We start from the raw sequence: 27,617 nt of genomic DNA on the forward strand, positions 1-27,617 counted from the left end.
CCCTCTGAGACCCCGCGGGCTCAGGGTGCACGCGTTCGTCCAGCACTCGTGAGCCAAGCCTTGCTCACACAGCCCACGCCAGCCCCATGCCATGCTTCCCAGTGGCAGTTCAAGAGGTGAGGAGGCTGCCCCAGTGCCAGACAGGCTCACAGCCCGGCTCTGCCATGTGCCAACATGGAACCCTGAGCACAGGCCCCGGCCTCAGATCCTTCAGCTGTAAAATGGGAAGGAAGACACACCAGCACCCTCTTACGGGCAGGTGAGCCTCCAGGGTCGCCATCTGTGTGGCCTTCGGAGTGCAGAGGGACAGCCCTGGACTCCCCGTTCCTCTGCAGTGATTCTCGGAGTTGCAGACTTCTGGGCCAGGTGGTGGCCTCTCTGCAGGCACACAAAATGGCCTTGAGAAAGTTTGCAGACATGTGCCTGCAGCTTTGCGCAGCTTTCTGCGACACGCGCCCAGTCCAGGAGCTACTCATTGCAGGGCTCTGTACCCCTCAAACATGCAGAGGGACCCAAGAATGGGGGACTGGCTGCCTGGCCCAGGTGGAGTGCCCCCCCCATCTGCCTGGCTGGCAGAAGCCTCTCCCCTGCCATCAATGACCCACTCAGGCAAAAGCCAGCTCAGCATGTGCCCTCCGTGGGACCCCCAGGATACAGCGGGCAAGTCTGCCCTGGCAGGTTGGCACCTGCTCTGGGAGGGAGCTGCTCTGTGGGCTTAAGGTGAGCCACCTGCAGCTTTCACAATCTGGGGCTCCCCAGGGCTGGGAGAAGTGCCGAAGTGCTGAGTGTGGTGCGGCAGTGGGCGACAGGCTCTGCCGTCTCTGTCCCCTGGAAGCAGAGCCGATGGGGGCAGGTCCCTCAGGGCAGCTGCTGTGTGCGAGAGGACATGGGTGGGGGTGTCCAGCATGGGGCCCAACAGGCACCTCCCGTCCCCTCCACCAGACAGCTGTCTGACTGTCCCAGCCTCCCAGCACCAGCAGGGGCTTCCGGCTCAGCCCCGGGGCCCCTTCTCCCCCACACCCCCCACTCACAGGCCTGCATCAAGTGTGGGGCCGAGGCTCCCGGGACCTGCCGTGCCCGTACAGCATTACCTGGTTGTGCAAGGCTCGGGCACACCCGTGCTGGGGCGAGAATCTGGAAGGCTGCCAGCCATGGTGCCAGCCCAGGCCTGGGAACCAGCTGAGGAGCCTGGGGGCGCAGGTGGAGCCGTCCCCTGCCCAGCCCACCTGGAAGGGGCCTCAGCTACATGGTGGGTGCCCAAGCTGAGTCCTCTAGGTCACACCTTTGGCCAGTGTCTGCTGAGCCCAGCTCTCCTGAGCCCCCAGCCCAGAGGCCAGATGGACAGGCTGGGGTGGGAGCCCTCCTGTGGGCATTTAGAGAGGTACCAAGGTGGTAGGGGACCTGGACAGAGGAGGCCCCCATGGCCCCTCGCATCCAGCGAGGAGGTGTCGGGCACTGTGCAGGGGCGGGAGGCCCCTGCCAGCGCAGGCCAAGTCACATGCTGGGGCCCAAGCCCGGGGTGTGCTCCTGCCCCACTGGTCTGCTTAGTGTGGACAGAAAACCCACTAGGGGTCCAAACACTTGATTCAGTCCCAGCCAGGCCTCTGACAAGGCATGTGGCTGCCACGAGCCTTAGAGAGCCACATCCACTGGGCCTGGGCCTGCCTTGCCCACCCCACACCTGCCAGCCGCTGGACCACCTCCACCCACCGCCTGCCAGGGCTGCCACAACTAGGCTGCACAGGTCACCCCCCGTCCACCTCCCCAGGCGGGTGGCCTGGACAAGCTTGGCCCATAGTGGGTGGTGGGTCAGGGGCTACAGGTGCTGAGGGTCCAGAATGCCACAGAGGCCCCTGCGGAAAGCAGACAGTGACTGGGAGGTACCTGGAGGACTGGAGAGGCAGTCTGTTAGGAGAGAGATGGGCAGAAATGGAAGTGTGGGGGGCTCCCTGGAGGAGGTGACTCTGGCTTCAAAAGTGAAGAGGACCCAAACCAGAGGAGAGCTTGAGCAGGAGGCAGGAGGGAAGGGGCGGACTGCCTCCCCCGCCCGCCCGCCAGGCCTGCTCACAGTCTTGCTCGCCCCTGCTGCCTCAGGAAGGATTAGCTGAGCGTCCATCACGCCAGGGTGCTGCAGACACCGCCCTTTGACCCAGAGCCTGGGCCCTGACTCCCACACAAATGCCCACAGTCCTGGGCCCATACAGACCCCCTGGAGCCAGGCTTTGGGGACTGGGAGATGTCCCCAGGGAGATTTTATTGCCACTCTGCCTGACAAAGACCTTCAGGCTGTCTTGGAAGCAGCAGGGGACACATCGCAGTGCCTGGGGGTGGGGTGCCTTCAGTCCCACGGGAGGGAATGGCTCCCACAGCAGCAGGGTGGCTTCAGGTCAGACACCAGGCAGCACATCCTGCAAATGCGTGTCTCTTGAGGGCCAGGTCGTGTGTGGGGCAGGGCAAACAGACAAGCCTGGGCACCTCAGCAGTGGGGCCCAGCCCTTCACAGGGGAGGTGCCCGGGGACCTGAGCAAGCCTGGCCAGCCTTGAGAGTCCTTGGAGGGCCAGGCAATGGACGGGGGAATGGCCTGCCCAGCCTGAGAGACAGGCCAGCGGGCCCAGCCCATCGGGTCCTGGGGGCAGGGCAGGGTGGGCAGGACTTGTTACAGAGGGATCTGAGAAGCTTCCGGCCATGGCTGGGGCACTGCAGTGCTGTGGTGGGGTGCCTCCCCGGCTGGCCTGACAGAACAGGAGGTCTGAGGCTGGCCCTTTCTACAGGAAGCCCTCCCTGACTGCCCCCATCACCCTCTGGGCACTTTTCAGCTGCCATTACCACAGGACTGACTTTGACCCACCTCGGCCTCTAGCTTTGTCCCCAGGACTGGGCCTTGGACATACTCCCTAAGCCAGGGTCCAGCTGCCAGCCCCGTGTGGGTGACAGGTGGGGAACTTACTGGGCCTGGGGCCTGAGCACCAAGCCCACGCTGGAGGCTCTGCAGTAGGCTCACCACTTCCAGGTTCCCAGCAGCCTCTGCCTAGGGGAGGAAGCACACGGGAAGGGGTTGCGTCAGGGGTGCCGACACCCCCACACCAGGACGCCCTCGTCCCCTCCCTGGCCAAGGACAGCAGCCTGTGTCCCCATGGCTCTGGGCCCGGAGACAGGTCTGGGCCAGGAAGGAGGACAGCCCCCCGGAGCTCCTGCACGTCAAGTGTATCCACCAAGAGCAGAGGAATCAGGCATTTGGGGAGGGGTGCAGCAGATGGAGCCAGTGGAGCTGTCACGGAGGCCTTCCTGGAGGAGGTGGCCTTGGAGGGGGCAACAGGGCACTGGTGGCACTCACAACGAGCAGGGCGTTGCGACCGTCATAGCCCGGCTGTCCCAGGTCAGCCCCTGCCTGCCACCACGCCCGAAGGCCTTCAAGGTCCACTCTGGATGCCAGCCTGGAAGGGGAGGGGGTGCCATCAGGGCCTGCTGGAAGTCCCCCCATCTGCCCACCTCCCTGCCCAGGGGTGCCTGGGCTGCTTTTACAAAGCCAGCCCCAAGCAGCTGACCCAGCATGGGGCAGGGGTGCAGGAGTTGCTGGGGGCCTGTGGGCAGCTTGGAGCTGGCTCCGCCCAGTGGGGTGACTGACTCAGACGAAGGGTGCACACGCGGGCACACATACACACGCGTGCACGTGCACATGCACACACACCGCCAGCTGAATGCCACATGCCAGTTCCATATTTCACAGCACAGCTGTCCCTGGGCGGAGCCCACGGAGGCAGGGGGTCTGAGGCAGCGCAGCATCAGGGAGAAACGTGAGCCTGGGCGGGAGGCCTGGACCCAGGGGGCTGCGTGGAGGGTCCTGGCAGGGAGAGGGCCCGGGCCTGCCTGTCCTAGAGGGAGGGTTGGCACAGCACGGAGCCCCTCCCGGGCCCTCCCCAGGCGCCTCCTCACTCCTCCGCCCCACCCTGGGAGCAGGCAGGGAACGGTCCCACCTGGTGTGCTGGCCGGGGCAGGGGGACGAGGGAGTGGAGGGCCCCCACAAAGGGACGCTGGTGACACCCTCCCAGTCAGGAAGCAACAGCCCCATAGCAGGTGCCCCTTAGCCACTCCTGGACCTGCCCTCTGGCTCCCCAGCTGGCTCCCACACACACTCTCATCCCAGAAGGGACCCCCAAATCCAGCCAAGCTCAGGTGGGACGAGCCCTCTCCCAAGCAGAGTCCCAGGCGATGGGCCCAGTCCTGCTCCTGTGGGACCTGGCTGTCATCGCCTCTCTCCACCTCAGTTTTTCCATCTGTCAGTGGAGCCACCAGACCCACCAGGGGGCGAAGCCCTGAACCAAGTCACCCCAGAAGTCCCTTCAGAGCCAAGACCAGTGGCTGTGTCCCAGCATCCTCACCCCATGGGACAGCCCCCCGTGCCCCTGAGGCTGGGGCTCGGTGGGGTCTCTCCACCCCACCCGGCATCTCAGCTGGGGGCTTTGGGGCCAGGCGAGGCGCCTCCAGCCTGGCTACCCCAACGGCCCGCCTGGTCTCTGCCCTTCTGTTCTTCACCCCCCACCCCACTCCTCAGCCCTCAGACCTGGCCTGGGGATAGCCCAGGCTGGGCACAGAAGGAGCTGGCAGGCAGCACCGAGTGACAGGTCCAGGGGCAGGCAGTGACAGTGTCAGCAGCAGCAGGGGGCGCCCAGGGGGTGGAGGAAGGGGCTGAGCTCTGCAGCCCTGGGCCTGCCCTCTGCCCAGCCCACCGCAAACACCCCAGTGGGAACCTCTGCCAGCTGCAACCCGTCTCCCCAGGCTGGCCCCAGGGGTCACTCAGAGCAGTTATGAGGTCAGAACATTGGCGACTGGCTGCCATGTGCTGGGCAGGATAGCTGGGGGGCTGTGGTCTGTTTCCCCCTGAAGGGGGTCGGCTCCCCTGCACTGACCTTGTCCACTCCAACCTCCCCAGATGCAGCCCAGGCCTGCCCTGGGCCCCTCCCAGCCCTTCCCACCACGGCCAGCACACACTGAGTGCAGTGGCCGCTCCCTTCCCTGAAGCCCCTGGCCCAGCTGGCTGACCCTCCCTGCAGGCCTGGCTCCCCTTCCTGGGCCCCATCCCCATCTCTGGAAGGGCAGCTGTGGCTGCAGCCCTCACCTGCACAGCTCCGTCCCCGTGTCCTCCAGCTCCTGGGGGGACAGGCAGGCCCCCGCTGCCCGCAGCAGCCCAATGACACGCTGATGCCTGCATGAGAAGAAGCATGCTGTCCACCCTGGGCGGCTTCTGCTCAGCACCAGCAGGGCCTTGTCCTGCATGTGGGGTCAGGAACTCACCCACCCTGACCCAAAGCCCTTCCCCAGACGAGGGCTGCTCCCCCCACCCTTTCACCTCTCCATCCCTCAACACCCCCAGGCCAATGGGATGCACTCTTGGGGTCCCACCCTTCCATTCATCCAGGGACCTTCCCAGGACCATCCCAGGGACCTGCAGGGAAGGGCCAGGTCCTGAGGCGTGCCAACCCCCAACTCTCAGCAGCAACTGCATCCACGTCTCAGGGTCTCAGCCGGGTCTCCCCTGGCCCATCCTGAGGGCCCAGGGCACTGCCAGAGGTACCTAGGGACACCCCTCCCTGGAGGACAGTCGCCCCCACACACAGAGCCGGCCAGCCCTTCTGCACACACCTGCCCCAGCCAGGTCTTGACCTGGGGAAACTGAGTCAGTCAGGCCTGGACTCTGCCCTTGGGGGTGGATAGGAGACACAGGCAGATGAACATGACAGGGGGTGTCAGGCAAGGCCAGGAAGCAGGGCTGGCGGCCCAGAGCAGGACCAGATGTCTGAGTTTCTAGAGGCAGCCTGGCCTGGCCTGAGCCTGGAGCCACCCTCCGGAGGCCTGTGAACAGGGGCGGGGGTGGGCGACACCAAGGGCAGAACAAGCGGAGGCCTGGGACCTGCTGCCGTCGGGGGTGCCGACCGGGCGTGATCGTTCATGGGTCCCTTCCCCAGGGCCACAGGCGTACCCCAACCCAATCCAGCCCCCTTGCATGGCCCCCCAACCTTCAGGGAGCTTGGGGAGAAGGGTCAGGCCCCCCAGGCTATACTCCACCCAAGAGCCCTCCAGGGTGGGGCTGGCACCTCTGTGCCACTCTGGGGTGCAGCAAGGCTGGGCCAGGGAGTGAGGCCAGGAGACTGGTTTAGGGGTACAGATGTCATGACAGCGGTGGGGACGAGGGGGCGGGACTGGGTTGGGGCGAGCTCATTGCATGACCAGCCCACACCCAAGGATGCGCAGCCTGGAATTTCAGCCAGATCACGCCCACTCCCTGCCCACCAGTGGGGCCAGGGACACGCCCCGAGCACAGCCCCTTGCTGTCTGTCCTCTGCGGGCCTGTTCTGAGAACCTGGGCTGCTCACAGGAGCCTGGGAGGGGAGCTGTGGCCCATTACCCTTCACCAAGGGTCACACCCCCGCCCCAGGGCTCACAGGACTTGACCAGACAGTCTGGCGACCCGAGGGTCAGACATGAGATTATTCATGGCACCGGAAAGAACCCCGGGTCCAGCAGGCCACGCAGCCCCTGGGGAGAAACCCCAAGCGGAAGCTGGGGTCTGGGCGGGGGTCTGGGAGGCACGAAGCCGCGGTCAGCCCTGCATTCAGGAACAGGGAGAGCACAAAGGTGAAAAGCAGACGCTGTGACCCAGCCCCAAGCGCACACGCGTGCTCTCACACATGGCAAAGCCCTGCCCGCCTCATGCCCACCGCTCCAGGGAGTGTCAGTCAAAACGGGTGAGGCCCAACCTTCAGAGACATGCCAGGAAGGTCCCGGAAGGGCAACGAGATGCCCAGCCACAGCAGAGGGCATGCAGGCCCGGGCCCGGCCCTGCTCCTCTGGCCTAAGGCTGGCACAGGGGGAAGGGGTCAGAGCTGGACGACGCCGGGGTGGAAAGCCCTGTAAACCCAGCTCCTGGCTAGTGGGCCCCACTTGGTGTGTGTTTTCCTTTAATATTGATCCCCACACAACCTCCCCTGCAAGGTGCAGCCCCAGCGCGCACCTGCAGGTCACAGAAGCCCCAGCACAGGCCTGTGGGGTCCCCAGCCTCTGGACCCGGCTACGGGGTCCGGTGTCCCCACCGCCTCTCTGCCCAGCATCCTGTGTCCTCTGTGTGTCCTTTGAGGAGACTGAGTCAGTCGCCCACACCGGCTGGCCAGGGCTCGGGGCCTCAGCAAGAATGGAGCCCTGCAGTTCCCACAGGGCCCCAACACCCCCGGCCAGGACCCTGCCGTTAAGGAGCCAAGTCTGCTGGACCAACCTGGACCTCCCAGTACCCTAGGGCAAGTCCCAGCCCAACAGCTGGCACTGTGCACTTCCTCCACACCTGCCCTTTATACCTGCTCGGCCAGGGGCTTCTCCCCTTCACCCAGCCCTACGGGTGTGCAGACAACTTGGGAAGCAGGCACAAGACCTCTCGTGCTTTGTAAGCATCTTCTTTTAGAAATGATGACATGACATGGCCTCACCCCCTCCAAGCAGCCCTCCCCAAACACACTGCCCAGAGCAGTACGCCCTGTCTGGGCACAGACACGGTAACTGCTGGTACCTGGGGCCCAGGCTGGGGATGCATGAGGCTCTGGGAAGCGGGTGTCCTTGGCCCCACCCAGCTCTGCCCGGGGGAGCCGTGTGACCACAGAAAACCAGCAACCCCCTCTGAGGCAGCCCTGTCCAGGCACCCCACGGGGCCGCCACAGGTACCTGCCCCGCACAGCCAGCAGCAGCGGGCTGAAGCCGTCCTTGTCCTGGGCATTCACGTCCACTCCTCTCCGCAGCAGCATGGTGACCACCCCAGGGTGGCCCCCCCGGGCAGCTGTGTGCAGTGGAGTTTGACCGTTGAAGTCCTCCTGGCTCAGATCACTGCCCTGGGGTGACATGCAAGGGCACGTCACCCGCCGGGGGAGGGCAGGGGAGAGTCAGAGACTCCACAGGGAGGGCATGAGAGGGCCAGGGTGCACCCTGAGGGTGGCGTCTGATGCAGCCACCCCACCCACCCTTAGCTGCAGCGAGGCCCCACGAGCTGCAGCCTAGCCTGGCCAGCCAGGACACGGGGGGCTTTGTAGGCCTCAGGGAAAGGCCATCCTGCCACACACTGCCTGGGGCATGCATGGCACAGCTGGGGCTGGTCCCCAAGGTGGCTGCGGACCTCACCAGTTCTGCAAGAACCTGCAGGGCCTCCAGTTCACCGGCACGGGCCACGGCACAGGCCAGGCTGGGCATCAGGGCATCCCGCACAGCATGAGCCTCCTGGGAGGGGACAGAGGCATCCAGGGAGCATGTCTGTCCCTGGGGTCCTCGGCACACACACACACACCCCTGCCAAGCAAGGCCCCCAGATGCCTCACTGAGTGGACCGGGCCCCGTTCTGCCCGCTATCTGCACACTGCAGACGTCACTAATCCACCCCGGCCCCTCCTGTGGGCTGCTCCAGGAATCCCTGCAGATTCTCCCAGCCGTGGACCGGAGCCCCCACCTGGGCCCAGCGCCAGGCCACGTGGGTGGCTTTCTGCCCATGTGCTGGAACACCCCACCCCTCAGGCCCCCTGCCACTCACCCGCACTGGGCAGTACCTGGCTCAGACTGAGGAGCTGGGTGACCCCACGGCCCAGCAGGCTGTGCTGCAGCGAGGGCTGGCACACGTCCACTGTGGGCAGTGTCATCTCTCCCCGGAGGTCCCTGGCCAGCAGCTGGGCATGGAGCACATGGAGGGCCATGCCAGTTCTGCCGGGGCCCCGACTAACCATGCTGGCCAGGCGCCCTCCCAGGAGTGTGGTGAGGGCTGCCCAGGGCCTGAAACTCCTCCGGGCTTGAGCACGGCCCCTGCCAGGCCCCCACAGGCCAGCCCCACCCTCCATCCCTACTAGCTCGCGGTCACCCAAGGCCTCAGGGGCCTCTGCCCAGGCCTACCATGTCAGAGGCCTCCTTTTTCAAACCCAGGCACACAGCCCCCTGGCTGGGCCCCACTGTCTGCCCCCACGAGTCACACCCCCAGTATGCCCTCAGGAGCCCATGCCCACACCGGCAGGGCCTGTGCCCACAGCCAGGAGGGTGCACACCTCCTTCCTGCTGTCCAGGCTCAGTTCCGGCTGGCCTAACACATAGGACAGCTTGGCCAGGGCAGCCTCTGAGGTCATGTCAAAGCCGGAGACGATGCCAGCTCCCACCATGGCCTGTGGGAAAGGGGACGTGGCAGGACGTGGGCCACAGGCCGTAGCCCAGCTCACCCTGTGCCCTCAGGCCTGTCCCCCCACCCCAGGCCTCAAGCTGCCCGGCCTCCACCAGCCCACCCTGCTGGCTGCATAGTCCGAGGTCACGGTGCCCTGCAGGCAGTGGGTGCAGTTGATGATGACGAGGCCTCGCTGGGCTGCCGCCTGCAGCTCCTGCAGCAGCTCCGGCTTGGTGGGCCCGTTCCCGGAGCCGAAGGTCTCCATGACCACGCCCTTCAGTGGGGGCTGCAGGAAGGCCCGGACCTGCAGGGCGGGAGGGGACGGTGAGGGTCCCTGCCTTCTGCTCCAGCAACGGAGACCAGCAGGTCTGTCCTGCCCTCTCCGGGTGTGGGCATGTGGGCCACTGGCCACGCTCTCAGGGTGGCATGCTCTGAGCAGGCCACGTGAAGAGCCACGAGAGGCTGCTGCCCACTGTGTCCCCCCAGACACCTTGTCCTATCTGGGGCATTGAAGGCTGTGGTTGGTGTGCCATTAATCAGAACACCGTGGAGATGGGCCAGACGTCACGGGAGGCAGGCTGGAGATGAGCAGAAAAGGCCATCAGAGGCCTCACCAAGGGAGGTCCCACATCTGACACACAGCCCAGGGTGCTCCCGGCAAGCCGGTATTTGGGGAGAGCCCTGCAGCTAAACGGACATGCAGGGCTCCTCTGCCCCCGGCACCCGAGGGTGCAAGGCAACATTTTGAAGACAAAGGATGGGGGCCTTGGCTACCCCGCTCAAAGACTGTCCCCAGGAGGCCCTGCTGCAGGGACATCTGTTCCCCAGCTCAGCCTGCACTGTGCCGGGCACTGGTGGGCATGCCCAGAGACCTCAGGCCAGCTACCAAGTCTGTCCCTGGACCTGCCACATGGGTGGGAGTCCAAGGGCCAGGCTGCTGGCCTCAGGGACAGCATTTCTGGGCAGACACATACGTCCACCCATCTGGAGCCTCCATCCCTCACCAGAAAGGCCAAGTTCAGCTCTCCAGGTAGAGGACCAAGGTGGTGCACACCTGTCCCCAGCAAACACCCAGGCACGGGGACACTAGCCACTGGGACCTGCCACCAGCAGATGCACATCACCAGCACCTCAAGGGCCCAGGAGCCCGGAGACGGTTCCACTGGCCCACCAGCCCTCAGGAACGAAGCCCCGAGGGGCCTGTCCTCCCATCCAAGCCTTGCCCAGCTTTGTGGGGCTGGGGCTGTGGACCCCGCTCTGTGGCTCTTCACTCCCCAGCCCGCAGCAAGTTCTAGAAGTCTCGTGAGAAACCTGGCTGACCAGGCTGTGCCATCCAAGCCCAGCCTGATTTTCCCAGAAAGATCCTGTGTTGCTCAGCCCGCCCCACAGGCCAAGCCCTCGGGTGATGAGACCCCCGTGCGTGGGTTCCCCGTCGAGGAGCCCTGGCCGCCAATGCCAGCCCCTGGGATGACCGTCACCCCCAAGCCAGCCCTCTGAGCGTGCCTCCCACTGCACTAACTGGCACGTGCGGCGTTCTAGCGCCACCGAAGCTCTGGCCCGTGTGTCCTCGCAAGGCTGCCATGACCCAGGGAGGCCCCGCAGTCAGGCCTCTGCCCTCGGAGGCTCCCAGAAAGGCCATCACGGACCCCAGGCTGTGAGTGACATGGAGCCTGAGGACAAGTCTTTGCCTCTGTGTGGAGAGGGCGGGGTCCCAGTGCCTGTGGCCCCTGCCCTGGCCACCAGCAACAGCGTCTGCGGCAGTCTCTGGTCTGGTCCCGTCTGCTTGAACAGGGAGCCCCCGTCTGCTCCTGCCCAGCCAACCGCCGTGCCTGGTCACACCTCACTCACTCTTCAAATACTGTGGGACACCTGTCCTGTGCTGGGCAGGGGGACATGTGGACAGACCACCCTGTTTGTCCCTAGCACCGTGTGAGGGGAGCAGGCACCATTCACAGACCACAGGCCATGCCCTCCTGCTGCCCCACTGGGCCACCTGGTGTGGGGACACTCCTAAGAAGCCACGTCTATCCAAATGGAAGAGGGGTAGGTAGTGCCCTGTGGGCTCTGAGCTCTGGTGCTCCCCCACCCCTGCAGCCTGGTAGCACCCCCATGCCCAGCCCCAGTGCCCCTGCACCCAGCCTCTGTGCCCAGCCCCGGTGACCCTGCACCCAGCCTCTGTGCCCAGCCCCAGTGCCCCCTGCACCCAGCTTATGTGCTTGTCATTCACCTGGGCCTGATGTGGGCTTCAGGGTGATGGGGAAGGGAGGTGCAGGAAATAGGAGGGAAGGCAGGTGGGGCTGCACCAGCTGGGTAGGCACTGGGGAGCGTGGGATGAGGGAGCCGGGAGGGGGGTGCTCTCAGGGGCAGTGGTGTGGGTGGGCCGGGCGGAGCCCTACCAAGGAGGCAGGGATCCCGGGGTAGAGGCGCAGCAGCCCCACGTCTTGCTCCATGCTGCCGTGCACCAGCAGCTGGTCCTTCCGTCGGACCCTCCGCACCAGCTCCTGGTTGACTATGAGGACAGAGAGACCAAGTATGGGGCCTTCTGGCCACTTGCCAGCTAAGACCCCCAGGCAGCGCCTCTGTGCTGCCGGCCCCTGGCTCCCTTGTGCAGATACGGCTCTCGCCTGTGCTGGGCTCCACAGCAGGCATGGGCCCAGGGGACAGGAAGGACTCCACAGGGACAGACGCCTGCCTGAGCCTTGCGGCTGCACAGGAGTATGTGGGGAAGTGGAGGAAAAGCATTCCAGGCAGGGGGAACAGCATGTGCAAAGGCTAGGAGCACACAGGTGTGGTCCAGCTGCAGGGCCACCAGCAGTGGGCTGAGCTGGTGCCTCGAGCAGTCGGGTGGCATTCTCTGACCAGCCAGCCTCACCTGTCCCTTAAAGGCACCTACCCCACTCACAGCCCCTAGTTAAAGAATTTATTAATTGATTGATTGGCTTATTAATGGAACCTCTGGACCCCTTACCTTTGGGGAAAGAAAGCCTCCATCGAATTCACCCCAAAAGCCTGAATACTAACCCCCCAGCCCAGGCCCTGTGGGAAGTGGAGGGGTCAGGTATTTGGGGCACACCCCTTAAATCTGCCAGGCAGAGTTGGTCCCCAGAGGGTCAGGCTCCCCACTGGGTCTGAAGGCCGCTGCTCTGCGAGGACTGTGCCACCAGTGGAGCCCCAGCCTTCCTGCCCCGCCCACAGGCACGAGAGGCAGACGGGGGCTCGGCAGCAGGCCCGGCCTTTGGACCTCGTGAGCCCAGCACAGGGCCCCATTCCCTCGGTCCCTGGGTGGCAGGAGGCAGGAGCAGCGTCTGTGACCCACTCTGGCACTGCCCACAGGGGGAGCCCGTCTGAGGCAGCAGGCGGCATGGAAGGCCCCCAGTGCAGTCCAAGGGAACCGGAGCCCGGAATGGGGACAGGTCACCAAGGCTGGCCAGCCAGGCGCAGGCACACGATGATAACAGGGATGGATGGGAGGGCTCCAGGACCCCCACACAGGGCTCCCCTGCCCCACCACGGGGGTGTAAGTGTGTGTGCCTCTTTCAGTCTCTGCTGGAGCAAGTCACATGCCAGGATAAACCAGGAGACCTTCCAGACATGTGCTGCCCCCTCGTGATGCATCCGAGAGGGTGCCCAACGGGCAGTGGGAGGGGGTGTGCCAGGCCAAGGCCAGACGCCTGCCCCACGGCGCCGCAGCATCAGCCAGCAGCCAGAGACCCTGCGCCCCAGTGTGGGCAGGTGAGACGGCGGCGTGTGGCGGGCTGCCACCACCCAAGAGTGACGGCTGCAGGGGGTGTTCACAGAGACAAAGAGGCCCACGTCCCACACACGCGGTGGGCCCCTCCCCGAGAGCCCGTGGAGCTCCAAGTCCCCCTCCCAGGCCAGGGATGGCTGTGCCCAAGGCCGGGGGGCCGGAGAGGAAGAGGAACGGTTGCAGCATGGCATGGCGGGCACCGTGACCAGGCTAGCACCCTGTTCGGCCCCCCAACAGCTGCTGCGGGAGCTGAGCTGGCCTCGTGCACAGGAGGCCTACAGGCCCGTGTGCCCCATAACCTGGCAGCTTGACTTCCCCAGCACTGTCCCTGCTGTGGGCAGAGGGTGTGGGTCTCCAGGAGGCCCCGAGTGGACCACACCTGCCTCGTCCCCCAGAGAGGGCCCAGGGCAGCCGGGCCAGGGCCCCTGGGCCACCTCGTCATGTGGCTCAGCGCTGCCTGCTGGGCCCCAGGCCCCACATCTCAACTCGGGTGCCAGAAGGCCAGGCCCTGCAGCAGGGACGGGGCGGGCAGGGTGCAGGTTCTCACCGAGCCCACGGGCTCCCTGGCCAGCGGAAACGTCCTGGTGGGATATTGGTCTGGGGGCTGAGAGCAGCCTCTCCCCCTGGGGCCAGCTGCAGCCCTGCGCTTGCCAAGCTGCTGGGCCTCCAGGCCTCCTGGACCCCGTGCAGCCCAGGAAGAGGCTCCAGGATCCAGAGCAAACTCCTGCTTTATGCCAGTGCACCGCGTGCTGGGGGTGCCACTCCTGAGCCCCAGGTAACTTGGTCCCCACACCATGGGGGAGCCTGCAGAGTGGCCACCCGTCCCTCCCTTCCTTCCTCAGACGGGCAGCCCAGGGCAGGGGGGCTCCCTGTGGTGAGGAAGCCCATCCATCTGCCTGTACCGGCAGGTGGCTGCTACCTTATCCAGCACCCCTGACACACACCCAGGGCACACTGATGTGTTCTGGGCTTTACAACACCTGGAAGGCACTTGGGCAAGTGGGGTGTCGGGAGGAAGAACACACCAGGACGAGGGGCAGGGCTCAGGACTGAGCCGTGGCCTCCCTGCGTGGGCCTTCCCTCCTCTGCCCCAGGTTCCTACCCACACTCTCCTCCTGCCTGGTCTGCTGTGGCCCCACCACCAGCCAGCAGAGGGGCTGGGGTGCCGCCAGCAGATCCTGCCCTCTCCACATGGACCCCACTGTCTCTGTGTTCTGCTGGGTCCGGCGGCTTTCAGAGTTAGCGATCAGCCTGCCTACCCCAGGAACAGGCCCCCCCTTCACCTGTCCCCACAGAAAGCTCAGCGCACCAGCCAGAGCCCCCGGGTCCGCTCTCTGTGCTCTAGCCCTCCCTGAAGGGCCCCTGCCCAGAGCTCCCAAGGGTGCCCACCTGTTGGGACATCCCAGGAAGCCCCCACCCCTGGGAGGCTATGGCCCAGGCTGCCCACAGCCCCCTGCCCCTATCTTGATCTTTTCCTCCTTGGGGTGGGGGCACTACTTGCCAGCCTCCCGGAAATGCCCCTCCAGGCCTCACAGGCCCCACTTGAGCCCAGACAGTGCGCATGCAGGCAAGGAGGCCACTCTGCCCTCTGAGGGGCGGGAACGCTGCAGACTGGCAGTCCCACCAGAGGAGCGGCCTGGGTCCTGCCGTCCCCAAAGCAGCAGGCCCGCCTCCTGCACAGCATGAGCCTCGCCTCTGCCAAGGTTTCAAGGCCCCACAGTCCCCACAAACCAGCCAGCTGTGCCAGGTCTGGGGCACCCCTGTGAGGTGGGGACAGGTGCCTGGGCTGACACCAGCCCTAGGACCACTAGCTCAGCCAGGAAGAGATGGGTCAGGCTTGTGGACTGTCCCTACACCCCAGGCCTGGACACAGGGCAAGGCCCCGGAGGCAGCCCACATCGCAGGAGGACATGCAGGTGCTCCTGGCTGCCCTGGGGGGGCTTCCAGGGCGCTGGGCGGGAGTTGGAGGGCTAGCCATGCCCACCAAGGTCCTGGACTGCAGCCAGGAAGCCACTGGAGACATCTGGGGAGGCAGACATCTGCATGGAGGTGGGGGGCCTGGGAGTGCCTCCTGGTGGGTCAGGTGGGACCTGAGCTCCCCCAGCATGCTGAGAACACGACCAGAGGCGGCTCCTAGGCTGGGCAAGAGGTGCCCCCCAGGGCGGCCTCAGGCATTTCTTGACCCCACGAGGCGGCTGGGCTGCCCACCAGGCCCAGTGGACGGAAAGACTCCCATGGGAGTCCCACGGACAAGGTCGCACTGCAGGAGCCACATCCCGGGGGGTGGAGGCATGTGGCAGGGCCACAGATGGTCACTGGGAGGGATCCCAGGGCTCAGGGCCACCCGGCGGGGGGCACACGAAGGGCAGGTACCCCAAACCTGCTCCTCCTCCAGGCAGATCCCACAGCTCCCCGCTGGAGTCACCTGTTGGTGACCCTCTCCTGGCACCCTCTCCTGGCAGCCCCAGCTTCTCCACAGCCCAGGGCGGGACCGAGAGCCATGCCCTCTGCCAGCTGAGGGGACACCCCCAGCCCAGGCTTCCAAGCCCCCGCTCCCTGCAGGACACCAGGACAGATGCCCTCGCCCACCAGCCCTGCTCACAGCCCGGCTTACTCATCACATCAGTGCCCACGACGGCCAGAGGGGGCAGGTTGGGGGAGCAGAAGGCCGCGAACCTGCGCGCGTCCACCTTGGTCACTCGGTTGCCCCGGAACAGCTGATTCTGGAAGAACAGGCAGACCTTCGGGGGAGGATGGTGGCTTAGTGCTGGGGAGCCCCTGCCCCTCCAGGCCCCCACACCCCCGCTGCCGACAGCCAAGCCCCGCACATGGCTGCCCCCACCCCGGCCTCTCGGGGTCTGGGGGCAGCTGGCAGGACCGGCCCATCCCCCCGCCCCCGCCTGCTTCTCGGGGGTCTCCTCAGCCAAGCTGCAGAGAGCGCCCCTGCCCCCCTGGCCGTGCGCCCCTGCAGGGCCCTGTTCCAGAGCTTGGGGCCGGGCTGGGTCTGCCCCGCCCGTGGCCGGTGGAGGGCCAGCAGGGGCGCAGCTCACCACACCTCGGGCACCCGCCTCCCGAGGCCACCCGGCCCCTGCGTGAGGGGGCCCGTCTCGGAACAGCCCTGTGCTACACGACAGAAAGTGACGCTCAAGGGGGAAGCAGGCGGGCCCGAAGAGAAGCTCAGTACCATCTGCTTCTATGGACACTCGCATACATACGTACATAACAGAAATAAACATAATGTAGTGCGTATAAGTATAACAGATACAAAATAAATAAGTACACATATATGGAAAAAAATGTCCCCGCTGCTAACAGTGGGCGGGTGACTCCGGGAAGTGAAATTTGGGTGGCTTTGTTCTGTTCTGGTTCTTTCTACAGTGATGGTGATTTCACTTCTAAGGTGAAAGACGGATCTTTACAACCCTTCCTGAGCCCTCACTTTGAGCCCCCGGTGCCACCCCCACAAGCCCCTTGCCTCGGGTCCGAGCACACAGGCTCCACCACTGGGCCCTGGACACACATGGCCAAGCCCCCTGCCCACCATGCCAGGGAGAGGGAAGGGGCACCTCAGGATCAGGTACTGGCCAGGACGGGGTACCTGGCTGGGTTCAGGTACTGGCTAGGAGGGAAGGGGGTACCTCAGGAATCAGGTACTGGGCAGCCATGAGCAGGGCCCCCAGCAGGTTCTCGCGGCCATCGTTCCACAGGGCGTGGATGGGCACCTGTGGGGAGAAGCCCAGGATTGGGGCTGAGGCTCGGGGAGCCCTGGAGGATCCCAGTGGAGGAGCCCGGGGCAGGGGCAGGGGCAGGCGGGCGGGCGGCAGGGGAGACAGGGCCCTTGGAGGAACCGGCTGCTCCTGCTGACGATATCAGCCCGTCCTGAGCCCCAACCCCCTCCGCAGGCCTGAGTGCCCACTGCCGGCAGCCAGCCAGTCCCCACAGTGGGAGGGATGCACGATGGGCGTCCTGTCTCAGGACCACACCACTGCCCAGCCCAGCTCCCTGGCAGAATCATGGGCCAGGAGAGGGTGGCCAAGCACCTGGTCATAGACCGGCACCTGTGTCTACCAGGGGGACCAATGACACAGGGTGACTACTCAGTGCCCAGCTCCCTGCCACCTCTGCTCAGGAGGGCAAAGAGGGGCTGGGCTTCTGGGGGCATTGGGAGAGCAGGGCGGGTGGGACTGGTCAGCAGGGAGCGGTCAGTGCAGGGCCCCCAGAGCCTGGGGCCACAGTCCTGGGTCCTCACTGGCTCTGCTCCTCGTGAGGTGTGCAGCTGTGGGTGGGGAGCCCTGGACAAGTAGATCTGGGCCTCTGAGCCTCCATTTCCCCTTGGGTTTAACAGAGATAAAGGGGCTTTTCCAGGGCAGTGTGGGGCTTACAGCCTGCGTGTGGCCCTCCCTGGGGCCAGCAGCGGTCATAGATCTGCCCTTTGTCCCTCAGAGTGGCCTGTGTGGTGGCCTGAACCTAGAGCTCGAGGGGCCAGGGAGGGCCAGGGTTGGCCTGAGCCCACGGCTTTCGCATGGGCTGCAAGGAGGAAGCGCTCGGCCCTGTGCCTTCCTGACCCGGCAGGGATGAGGAGACAGAGCCGGGCAGGCCGCCCGGTCAGCCCCTGGCAAGACTTCCCTGGGCTTTCTGAGCTTCCCCCAGGAGGTTTTCAAAGGGACATGGACACAGGCTTCCCTCTCAAAGGCCTGGATCTCTTCTCCCGGGGAGGCTCTGAGGTGCTCGGTGGGGCTGCTCCCCCCGACCCTGGGGCTTGCACTTCTGCAATGGCTCACGATGCCACCACAGGTAAAGGGGACCCGAGTCGGCTCTGACGCAGGCCCTGGCAGGGGTCCATGCTTGCCCTGCCACCTCCCCTCAAATCTAGGAATTTTCTAGAACATTCCACCTGCCCAGGCCCTGGGGAGTGTCTGAATCAGGTTGAGAGAGGAGGGGCGGCATGGGCCCCGCAGTGGGAAGAATGAAACAGCGGACAAGACCACAAGGCCGACAGCAGGTGCCCCATCCCCAGGAGGCAGGGCTGGCGCCAGGCAGGACCTGAGTGCCGCCAGCACAGGCAGAGCGGGTGCCGCCTCGGGAGCTGCAGGACTGAGTGGGAGCCCAGGGTCCTCCTGGACTGCAGCGGCGCTGACCCACCCCGTGGCCTCGGGAAGGCCCACAGAGCCTTGCGTGCGCCGGCCAGCCTGGGGCATTAATTACCTGGGCACCAGTTAGGATGACGGCTTTCTGCAGGTTTTCCAACACGAAGGAGAGCACGGAGGCGGCGAAGGCCATGGTGTCCGTGCCGTGGATGACCACAAAGCCATCATACTGCTCATAGTGTCTCTGTGGGAGGGCGGTGAGTTCAGGCGGGCCTGGTCCCTTGCTGCTGCTGGCCGGAAGGCCCTCTCGGGAAAGTGAGCCCTCCCCTGGAATTCTGGGCCCTGTGTCTGCCCGCTCCCAGAGCAGCTTCTTTCCCTGACCCCTTGTGTGAGCCCACGGCACACGTGGGTCTCCCCTGACACCCCTCAGTGCACAAACGACACGCACGTGGGGCCTCTGGACATCCCCCGAGCTTACGAAGGTCCTGCTGACTGCTGGCCTGCGTCTCCCCCTAACGATGCCCTCAGGGCTCCCCACAACAGGGGTCGGTTGGGCACTCTGCCAGAACTCAGCTCAGCGCTCCCAGAGAGCCCCTGGCTGAGCAACCGCTGCCTCCAGGACAGCAGAGCGCTGCAGGAACGCAGGAGCCCAAGGGCCTCGCGTGGACACAGGGCACAGCAGGTGCTCCGAGCCAGCAGGAGAGCTGAGGCTGCCTGGGCTGGACTTGGGCAGGAGGGCAGGATGCTGATGGGCAAACATGAGCCAGAGTCCTTCACACACAGCACGCTGGCCAACACTGTGGGGATGGCCGCCAGCCACCACCTCCTAGAGGGCAGCCAAGGCCGATCCTCTGTGGGTGCCTTGCCCAGGCTGTGGCTGCAAGAGGCCCCAAGCAGTCCTGATGCGCCAGTCCTGAGAGGCCCCCGCGGGGCCCACTGAAGGACCCCGCAGGCGGGGGGCAAGCTGCAGACAAGCCGAACCACGTGGCGGACTGGGGCGCCCTCTGCTGGCCGCTCTCGGCAGGGCTGGCTCACAGGCCCCCAGGCCTCTGCAGGCCCTTTGAGTCGCCCGGACTCCAGAGCCAGGGCGGCGGTGCCAGGCGCTCAGCAGAGCGGTCGGATCCCGACCGGAGTCTGCTGCTGGCCGCGAGCCACTGAGACTGCCCCAGACCACAGCCCCAGCCGGCGGCCCCTGCAGGGACACTGCTCCTGGAGGCGCAGCGGGAAGGCAGGGCACCGGCGCGTCCGGGTCAGGGGACGGGAGCCTGTGCAATGAGAACCCGCTGGTAGGGTTTCCTGAGGGACGCAGGTGAGAAACGGGCCTGGAGGGGCTGGGAAGACCCCCGCCCCCACCCCAGGGGTTGGTGCTGAGGTGCCAGGAGGGCAAGCCGGGCTCACACAGGCGCAGGGACAATGGTGCGCTTGGAGGGAATAGAGAGGGAAGCTGGTGGAGGGGCGGCCCCAGCAGGGGAAGTGTCCACACTGGACGCTGTAACCACCAGGCCCGCGCAGCGCTGCACCCTTTTATGGGCCCTCACTCAACTAAGATGGAAACCCCAGGGTGGTCATGGGGTGGACAGATGGGGACAGGCCAGGAACAGGGCTTGTCCATCTGTGAGGAAGGGTCGGGCATCCTGGCCCAGGGCACTAACTGGGACAAACCAACTCACAAGCGGACTGGAGCAGCTGTCCTGGCCGCTGCCTCGCTGGGGAAGTGCAAGTGGCCCTCACTGCCCACCCACGCTCTGCTGGCCTGGGAAGGGACCTCAGGAGCCCTGCAGCTGCTGCGACCCAAGGTCCCAGAGGGCTTCTGCAGCCCCGCCCACTCCCCAGGCCCGCCCACTCCCCAGCCCCGCCCACTCCCCAGGCCCGCTACCTCGATAGTCTGGGCAATCTGAACCCACTCGACGATGGTCATGTCACTGGAGTCAAAAAGGGGCTGGCACTCCAGCACTGTGTAGATGACCCTCTGGTCAGGGCTGGCGGGCCTGCGGGAGGCAGAATGGCAGCTCTGCACCCCTCCTGCCCACCAGGCCCCTGCACCCAGGAAAAATGTCCACCACCCACAGGAGCTTGGCATCCCGGGACCCACTGGGCCTCCCTTACTCCCGTGACCTCCCAGAACAGGACTGTGGTCCCAGAGAGGTCCTGGAGAGGCCCAAGGACGGGCCAGGACGGCTGCTCCCACGGAGTGTCCCCTTCCCCCAATCAGCTCTGAGAGGCCAGGCTTGGCCCTGAGTGAGTCAGGAGGCCACCCTGGGAGGACGGGATTGCCTGCTCAGCCTACCAGCCACAAAGGGCACGAGGCCCAGCGTACCAGCTAAGATAAACCAACTCACAAGCGGACTGGAGCAGCTGTCCTGGCCACTGCCTCGCTGGGAAAGTGCAAGTGGCCCTCACTGCCCACCCATGCTCTGCTTGCACAGGGAAAAGGACCTCAGGAGCCAAGAGGGAGAAGGACCTTCCCACTGGGGGAAACGACCACTGGGACCACCCCTGGCTCTCTTGCTGGGCTTGGGTCCCAAGGGCCACAGTGGAGGCCTGCAGCCCGAGGTGGGGGGAGTCTGAGGCTCACTTGGTCAGTTCGGAAGGACATCAGCAGGGGACCCCTGCACATGGCTCCCCAGAGGCACTGGGAAACCCCAGTCTGATCCACAGACCTGCTGGCAGCCCTCCAAGCTCAGGGTGACCCTCCCCCAATGACAGCTGGTGCCACCCCTGCCCTGGGCCCCTGGGAGCCCACACTCACGGCAGCACTAGAGTGTCCTCAGGGAGGCCACGGGTCCGGGCATACTCCTCATCGTGAAACATGGGCAGCGCCCTCAGGACGGTGGCCAGGCCTGCCCCGGGGACAAGCACTGCAGGCAGATCCCAGGGGGTGGTGGTCAGCGGCCTGCAGCCCCCGCCAGCAACTGCCACGCAGCCCGTCCCTCTTGCTGCAAATGCCGGGGGCCAGGCCCTGGGCAAAGGTCGGGAGCCAGGATCAGGCCAGGGGAGTCAGGCTGGGTGGACAGGCCTGCAGCTGCCGTGGAGCCCTGGGGAGGGTGGGCAGCTACCCGTGGGGGCAGGATGGCCCAGGGCCGGGGAACCCAGGCTGACCACGGCTCTCACCCAGATGGCCCCAGGCGTGCCGATGCTCCGCCCAGGGCCTGCTTCAGCTAACACCCCCATCTCCAGGCGAAACCACACCTCAACCGGGACCCAGGGGGCCCTGGCCCCTTCCAGTCCTCTCATGCCTTGTCCACATGCACCAGCTCTTCTTCCCCCACCGCCAGGGTGCCCACACTCACATCCACCTGCAACACACTGTTGGCTCTGCCTGGAAGTCCTCTGCCAACCCCCCTTCTCACTGGGCAGGAGCCTCACCCCAGCTCAGGGCACCACTTCTGGGAAGCCCTGCTTGATGTCTAGGCCCTGCTTCCCTTCCAACATGCCCCCGTCTGCCCTTGCTCCCTTGCTGGACTGTGGATGACCCTCCAGGGTCCAGCTCCGGCCCTCTGCCTGCAGCCCCCATGTCCCAGAAATATGCACCCAAGGATACACTGGGCAGAAACAGTGCATGTTGTAAGAAAACCCTGGGGTCGGGTGCGTTTCCTGGAAACAACCCTTCAGCAGAGGCTTCCTGAAGGCTCCCTGCCTCGGGTCCTGGCCTTCTGATCCAGCACACATCCTACGAGCACAGTGACAGCGGATCGGCTAACTCTCTGGGTGCACTCTCCACCCACTGAGATTCCAGGGGACGTCGTCTCCCACATGCCTGGCTGTGCTGGGCACCCAGAGTGCTGAGGACAGCAGAGGCCCCGCTCAAGGAACATCCTTGGCTGAAACACTTCAGACTTTAAGGACCAGGGTCGGCGGTCACTCCTGGACGATGATCTCTGCGGGGCGCCATAACAAATGACCCCCAGCACAGCTGCTTAAAACGGCACCGCTGACTGTCTCAGTTCTGGAGGTGAGAAGTCTGGCGGGCTCAGGTGTCAGCGGGCCGTGATTTTGCTAGAGGTTCTGGGGCGAGTGTCCCGGCTCCCTCAGCTCCCTGCACGTCAAACTGTGTCCCTGCCGCCTCTCGAGTAGGGGTCCTTCTCAGCTTCCAGAGGCTGCCCACACCCCCAGGCTGGAGGCTTCTGCTCCATCTTCCCTTTAACCTCTAACGTCACACCCTCCCTTTAAGGAGCCGGAAAGTGCACTCACCTCACAGGTGAGGACGCCCTGCCCCTCAGCCCTTCCTTCGGCTGCCGTGGGAGTGTCTCCCCACAGGTTGTTGGCCAGGTTCTCTCCCCAAACACTGACCTTCCTTGGGGTCAGCTCAGCAGCAGGCCTTGCCCCCACAGCCCACCACCCAAGGCCCTCTCCAGCAGCCCCGACTATGCCTCCTCACCACCGATGCCCCACACCAGGTAGGGTTCTGCTCGCCCACTTGCCTCCCCTCTGGCAGTGGGAGGAAGGACCACAAACAAGCCTAGCGGCCCCGTGTCACAGGCAGTGTCCACAGTCAGAGGCTGGCAGACCGCAGGGCAGGCAGGGCTGTGCTCCTCACCCACACATCTTTGCTCAGGCCATCTCGCCGCCCCAAATGGTCCCCCATGTGGCCACTTGCTAAGTCCTGGGCCCTGCTCCCCGCTGGCCCCCAGCCAGCTCAGCCGCCCGGCCCATGGGCGTCTATGCTGTCGGTCGGCCATCTGCCCAGGCACAGGGGGACCAGTCTGCGGAAGCGCACTAGGAACGACCCCACCCTTCCCCAGAGGCGGGGCAGGAGTGAACGACGCAGGCTAGCTGGCGTCCAGCAGTTAAGGAAACAGTACAGCATCAGGAGCGGCAGGGGACAGCGGCATGTGACTGCCAGCCCAGCCACCCTCCCAAGACACCCAGAGTGACGAAGCATGCGCCTGCCTTCACAAAGGTCTGGACTTGCCAGCCCTGCCAGCATCCGGGACCAAACTGCAGGCCCTGGGCACTGAGAAAGGCTCAGAGCCACCAGCCACCCAGCACTGGTGCCAGGCTTCCCTGCTCCATCTGTCCCCAAAGATGCCCATCCTGATCCCTGGGACCGTGTGACCCTAGATGCAAAGTCTCTGCAGGTGTGATAAAGTTAAAGGTCTTGAGAGAGATGCCTCTGGGTGGGCCCTAAATGCCATCACGAGCGTCCTTGTAAGAGGGAGTCGGGACGAGGGAGGAGGCGACATGAGGGCAGCGGGAGAGGTGAGAATCAGCGGGCCTCGAAGCGTGGGGTGATGTGGCCACAAGCCAAGCGGGACTCGAGGACCAGTCCCTGCCTATGGACGCCAGGCTTCTGCCTGCAGCACAGGAGAGGGTCTGCGGTGTCTGTGGAAATCTGGGTACCCACTTAGGGGGCAGTGAAGCAGGGATCCACTCGGTTCAGGTTTCATGGAACGAGCTCGTGACATGAATCCCTGCCACCCACAGCGAGGCTATTGCTGACAGCCGGACGAAGTCTTCCAGGGACACTCCATGCTGCAGCGTGGCCAGAGGGGAGGGCTGAACCCTGGGGCCCCCGCCCACGGAACACACACACAGCAGTGGCAAAACCAGGCCCAGAAAAGGCTGACTTCCCCCCTTCGATCCCGTCTGCAAAGTGCTGCCCAGGCAGCCACACCCGGAGAGCACGGAAGCGCCCACGCAGAACCCGGGCAGGCGGCTGTGACGGAGGAACAGGACGGTAAGGAGCAGAAGGTTTTTCTGGGTTTTCTGATATTCTTGGCTTTTTAAAACTGGAAGTTAATCGCAATTTCCTTAGTTATTCTAAATACATCAGCTTTCACATCTGATTTTGTGAATTGTATTATTTTTCTTAGCAAGGGCCCCCCAAGTTTTTGGTCCTACCAAACCCAAACTTTGTCCTGGGTCACAGGACAAACCTTTGTTCACTGGCCACCAGACAAACTCTCTGTAAGGGACGGTCTGCCCCCTAGGAGGCAGGTCCCCTGGAACCCCCCATATCTTAGGCTATAAAAATGTGAATTTGTGGATGGGTGGAGCTATGTTCAGGAAGGAGGTCCAGGCCAAGGGCACAGATGTCACGTTGCAGTAACCAAAAAACTGTGGACATCACCTGTACCAACAAGGCTTGGTTGCCAGGACCACCTGCAACCATCCACTGTCCTGGCACCCTCAGCAGCCTGGCCCCAAAACTCTGCTCAGCCTGCTATGCCAGCAAGAGCCAGGCCCACGAGGGATGCTCGGGCAAGGTGGCAAGCTGCTGGGGGCCACCGTTTGCTGCACGGAGCCTCTAAGTTCCTCAGCTGCACGCGAGGTGGCCGCTGATGCTGTCAGCCTTGGGCTTGGGTTATCAGCAGATTTGGGATTCATGATGCCCTTTGACCTGTGACATCTTCGCTGAACTCGGAGAAGGGGTGTCCCTAGCTGCCACAGCTTCTGCCCTCCCCTTGCTGTACTGACCTCTGGCAGCGCTCACACATGCGGCGCCTGGTGCCCTGCAGGCTGCTGTTTACCAGCAGGCACAGAAATGCTCTCAACAGCAACAATCCAAACACCTGTGCAGTGGCCACCGCTCCCCTCCCCGCAGGGACTGGAGCCTCATCAGCAGTACCAGGTGAGTTAATGATTGACCGCCAGTCCTGATGGGAATGTGGGGGCAGGCAGGGCCTGGAGTCCGAGTCCAACGACCTCCCCTGGGCTTGCAGAGGACAGGTGCCAGCCCCATCACCCCCAGCCTGGTCCATCTGTCCCCACCTTGCTCCTTCAGCAGACTGGGGTGCTGTCCCCACCCCTGGACACCGTTTTGCTTTACACACATTTTTAGGCAGCAAGTCAACACATGTGTGTCCCTAAAGAACACTGAGCGCCAGTCCGACACCAGAGCAGGCCTGAGGGCCCCTGGTCTCCCAGGACTCCGGGGTCAGGAGTCACATGACCTGGCACCCTGGTTCCCAGCTCCCTGGCTATTCCTCTTCTAGGGGGCAGCAGGAACCAGACCTCGTGTCCCTTCCTCCTTCGTCCCCTGGGCTTCATCCTCTGGTTCCCTAAAGCCTTCATGAGGTAGGGAAGGGTCAGCAGCCACGATGGGGATGCTGGCAGCAGGGTCAGGTCACACAAGAGTCTGGCGCTGAGCAGCGGTTCCTTCTGGGGCAGAGCCCTCAACCCTCGGAGATGTCGCCATGGCGCCCGGTGGACACAGCTCCTGCCCCACGATGGGAGCTGCCTCCTCCCGAGATGACACCTCCCCCAGGGCTCGGAAGACCAGGGTCCTCACTGGCCAGGACAGGCCGGCTGCTCTGACCTCGCCTTCACGGGGGCCCAAAGACTGCAGCACCCAGAGCAGGCTCCAGGGGAGCCTGGAAGACTCTCCCCTTCTAGAAACCGGCCTCCTCCACACCCGGTCTTTCCAGCGTCGACGTGTTTGGTTCACTTTTGGAACATGCTGACTCTGCGGCCCCTGTGGGAAATCTGGTGGCTGTGGGAGCAGCCGGGACAGGAGGCTCTGCGGTGAGGCCACGGGACCAGGGAGAGACACCACCAGGCGCAGGTGGAGTCAGGGCTGGAGTGCACCTTGTCCCTGCAGCCCAGACCCTTAAGAACTCTGTTGAGCTCAACGGAATCACAGTGGCAACATGCCAAGCCTGGAGGGCAGTGTCAGGGCCCCAGACAGCCCACTCAGGGGCCATGGTGCACTGGGCTGCTCGCTCCCCTCGCAGCGGGGCCCTCCACCTTTGCCCACCTGCGCTCCCACCCAGCCAGGGGCACGCGGCCTCTGTGATGGCTCCTTACTCGTGCACGGCTGCCGGTTTACGCCAGCCCTCTTTGGCTCATGAGGGCTGAGCTGAGGGGCCTGGCAGTGCCCGCTGGTGGACTGTCTCTCGCGGCCTCCCCAGGGTCCTACATTCACCAACCCGTGAACTGACCGATGGAGACACGGAGGCCACAACAGCAGGGGGAGGAGCAACTGGCCGGGGGCCTGCAGACACCCACGTCCCGGTGCAGAGCCCCTCCAGAACAGGGCTCCGAGCTGAGTCCCGGGCCCAGCAGGGGTGAGCCGCAAGACAGCCGGGACTGGCCGTGGATGCTGCAGATGGCCTAACAGGGTCAGAGCACCAAGAAGCTGCTGCCGGGGTCACGGAGAACGTGCCACAGCTACTTCGGTGGAAAGGGGCGACCAGAAGAGGGAAGGAGGCAGGGACGGGAAAGTGGCTGAAGGACAGGCTAGGGCAAAGGAGATGTTCCCTGGGGGCAGGCCCTAGGACAGGAGCTGGGAGAGGGTCTGAGTTCCAGACGCACTGGGGCACGGGGCTGGGCGGCCCCGGGTGTGAGCTATGGGGCCTCTGGCTGGAGAGGGAGCTGGGAGCCGGGGGGCCAAGAAGAACCAGCGCCGTGGGAAATGGGACCCCGCAGGGAGGACTAACTCCTGGACGGCAGAGGAGCGGAGACCAAGCCTGAAGTTTGTCCTGGCCCACCGGGGTCAGAGCACCACACACACCGCGCAACCAGGAGCCTCCGTCGTGGAAGGTCATGCGACTGCCCGCCCCTAGGGAGTGTGGGAACATTCTGGAAGCTCGTGGGGAGCGGTCCCCTTCCCCCAGAGCAGGGCCCAGGCTCCCCAGACTGGGTCCCTCCCTGAAGATGCTCAGCCCATGCTGGTGGCACCCCTGCTCGGGGTGGGGGGAGCTCGGTGCCCCGTCCAGGGCCCCACCCCCACGTGGAGCCGCTGCCACGGGGCAGAGGGAACAGGGCCGCAACCCGCGGAGCCGCTTCCCGCACATGAATCTCCGCAGAGACGTCAGACGCCCTGCAGCCCGACCAGGTACCAGGTTGGGGGACAGGGTGCGGTCACCTTACGGCCGCTCAGTGGTCCCCAGCGAAGGGGTCAGACCGCGGCCCTGCGGGGTGCCAGCCGCAGCATGGGAGTCAGCGGGCCGGGCCAAGGTGAGGACCCCCTGACCCCGCCCTTCTCCCCAGGTCAGCTGGGCCCGAGGGCGCCCTGCGCGGGGACGACCCCCAGCCGCCCTGCCCGCGCCGCCGCCCGCTCACCGCCGCGCTCGCTCCGCATGCCGAGGGTACCGCCAGTGTAGACGGCCAGGAGCCGTCGCTCAGGCCCTGCCGCGCGGGCCATGCCTGACCGGCCTCGAGAACCGGAGGACCTCGGGGACCGGGACGCCGCGGGGCACGCGGGGCTCTAAGTAAACTAAGGGGAGACGGCGGGGCGCGCCAAGGGCACCCGGGAGGGCGGGGCCCGCTGGAAACGGGCGGGGCCAGCGCGGAAGGGGCGGGCCCAACTGGAGTGGGGGACGGCCAGGGGGCGGAGGGACCGGCGCGGAGGGGCGGGGCCAGGAAGACGGTGCCTCCCCGGCGGAGGGCTTCCGGAGGCGGGGCCCGCTGTCGGGGCGGGGCCTGTTGAGCGGGGAGGGGCGGAGCTTGCGAGCGCGCGCAGGCTCCCGGCCGCTGGGCCGCGGCGCAGGCTCCCCGACGCTGTGCGCGCTGTGCGCGTGTGGACGCCGCGCGCGGCACCCGGGCTGCTGGCCGCGCGAGGGCTTCGGCGGAGGGTGGCGTCGAGCTGCACTGCGCGCCCGAGAGGAGGGGTGGCGGCGCCCGGCCGGGCCCTGCGGGAGGTGGCGGCCTCCAGCGCCGGCCTGGGCT

General features: G+C 65.4%; 1 protein-coding gene across 3 annotated transcripts; it reads right to left on the minus strand.

Annotated features, from left to right (window-relative positions):
- Positions 1 to 2,196: 2,196 nt before the first annotated feature.
- Positions 2,197 to 27,213, minus strand: ASPG (asparaginase). Of its 3 annotated transcripts, none has more exons than XM_036882019.2 (17): positions 27,012 to 27,213; positions 20,758 to 20,866; positions 20,348 to 20,422; positions 19,885 to 19,996; positions 18,127 to 18,252; positions 16,560 to 16,643; positions 15,536 to 15,644; positions 11,570 to 11,682; positions 9,295 to 9,477; positions 9,064 to 9,177; positions 8,578 to 8,694; positions 8,159 to 8,254; positions 7,709 to 7,872; positions 5,118 to 5,204; positions 3,336 to 3,435; positions 2,949 to 3,029; positions 2,197 to 2,408 (listed from the first exon to the last, which is right to left on the minus strand). In XM_036882019.2, exons 1-17 carry the CDS (start codon positions 27,091 to 27,093, stop codon positions 2,388 to 2,390), a joined length of 1,773 nt encoding a protein of 590 aa, XP_036737914.2. In that variant the 5' UTR covers positions 27,094 to 27,213; the 3' UTR covers positions 2,197 to 2,387. The 3 variants fall into 3 exon arrangements, with proteins under 3 accessions (XP_036737914.2, XP_036737913.2, XP_036737916.2); XM_036882018.2 differs by having other exon boundaries at positions 15,536 to 15,662; positions 27,012 to 27,212; XM_036882021.2 differs by lacking the exon at positions 20,348 to 20,422 and having other exon boundaries at positions 15,536 to 15,662; positions 27,012 to 27,210.
- Positions 27,214 to 27,617: the final 404 nt, after the last annotated feature.

This window comes from Manis pentadactyla, chromosome 11 (genome assembly GCF_030020395.1).
Source record: "Manis pentadactyla isolate mManPen7 chromosome 11, mManPen7.hap1, whole genome shotgun sequence".
NCBI classification, from domain to species: domain Eukaryota; kingdom Metazoa; phylum Chordata; class Mammalia; order Pholidota; family Manidae; genus Manis; species Manis pentadactyla.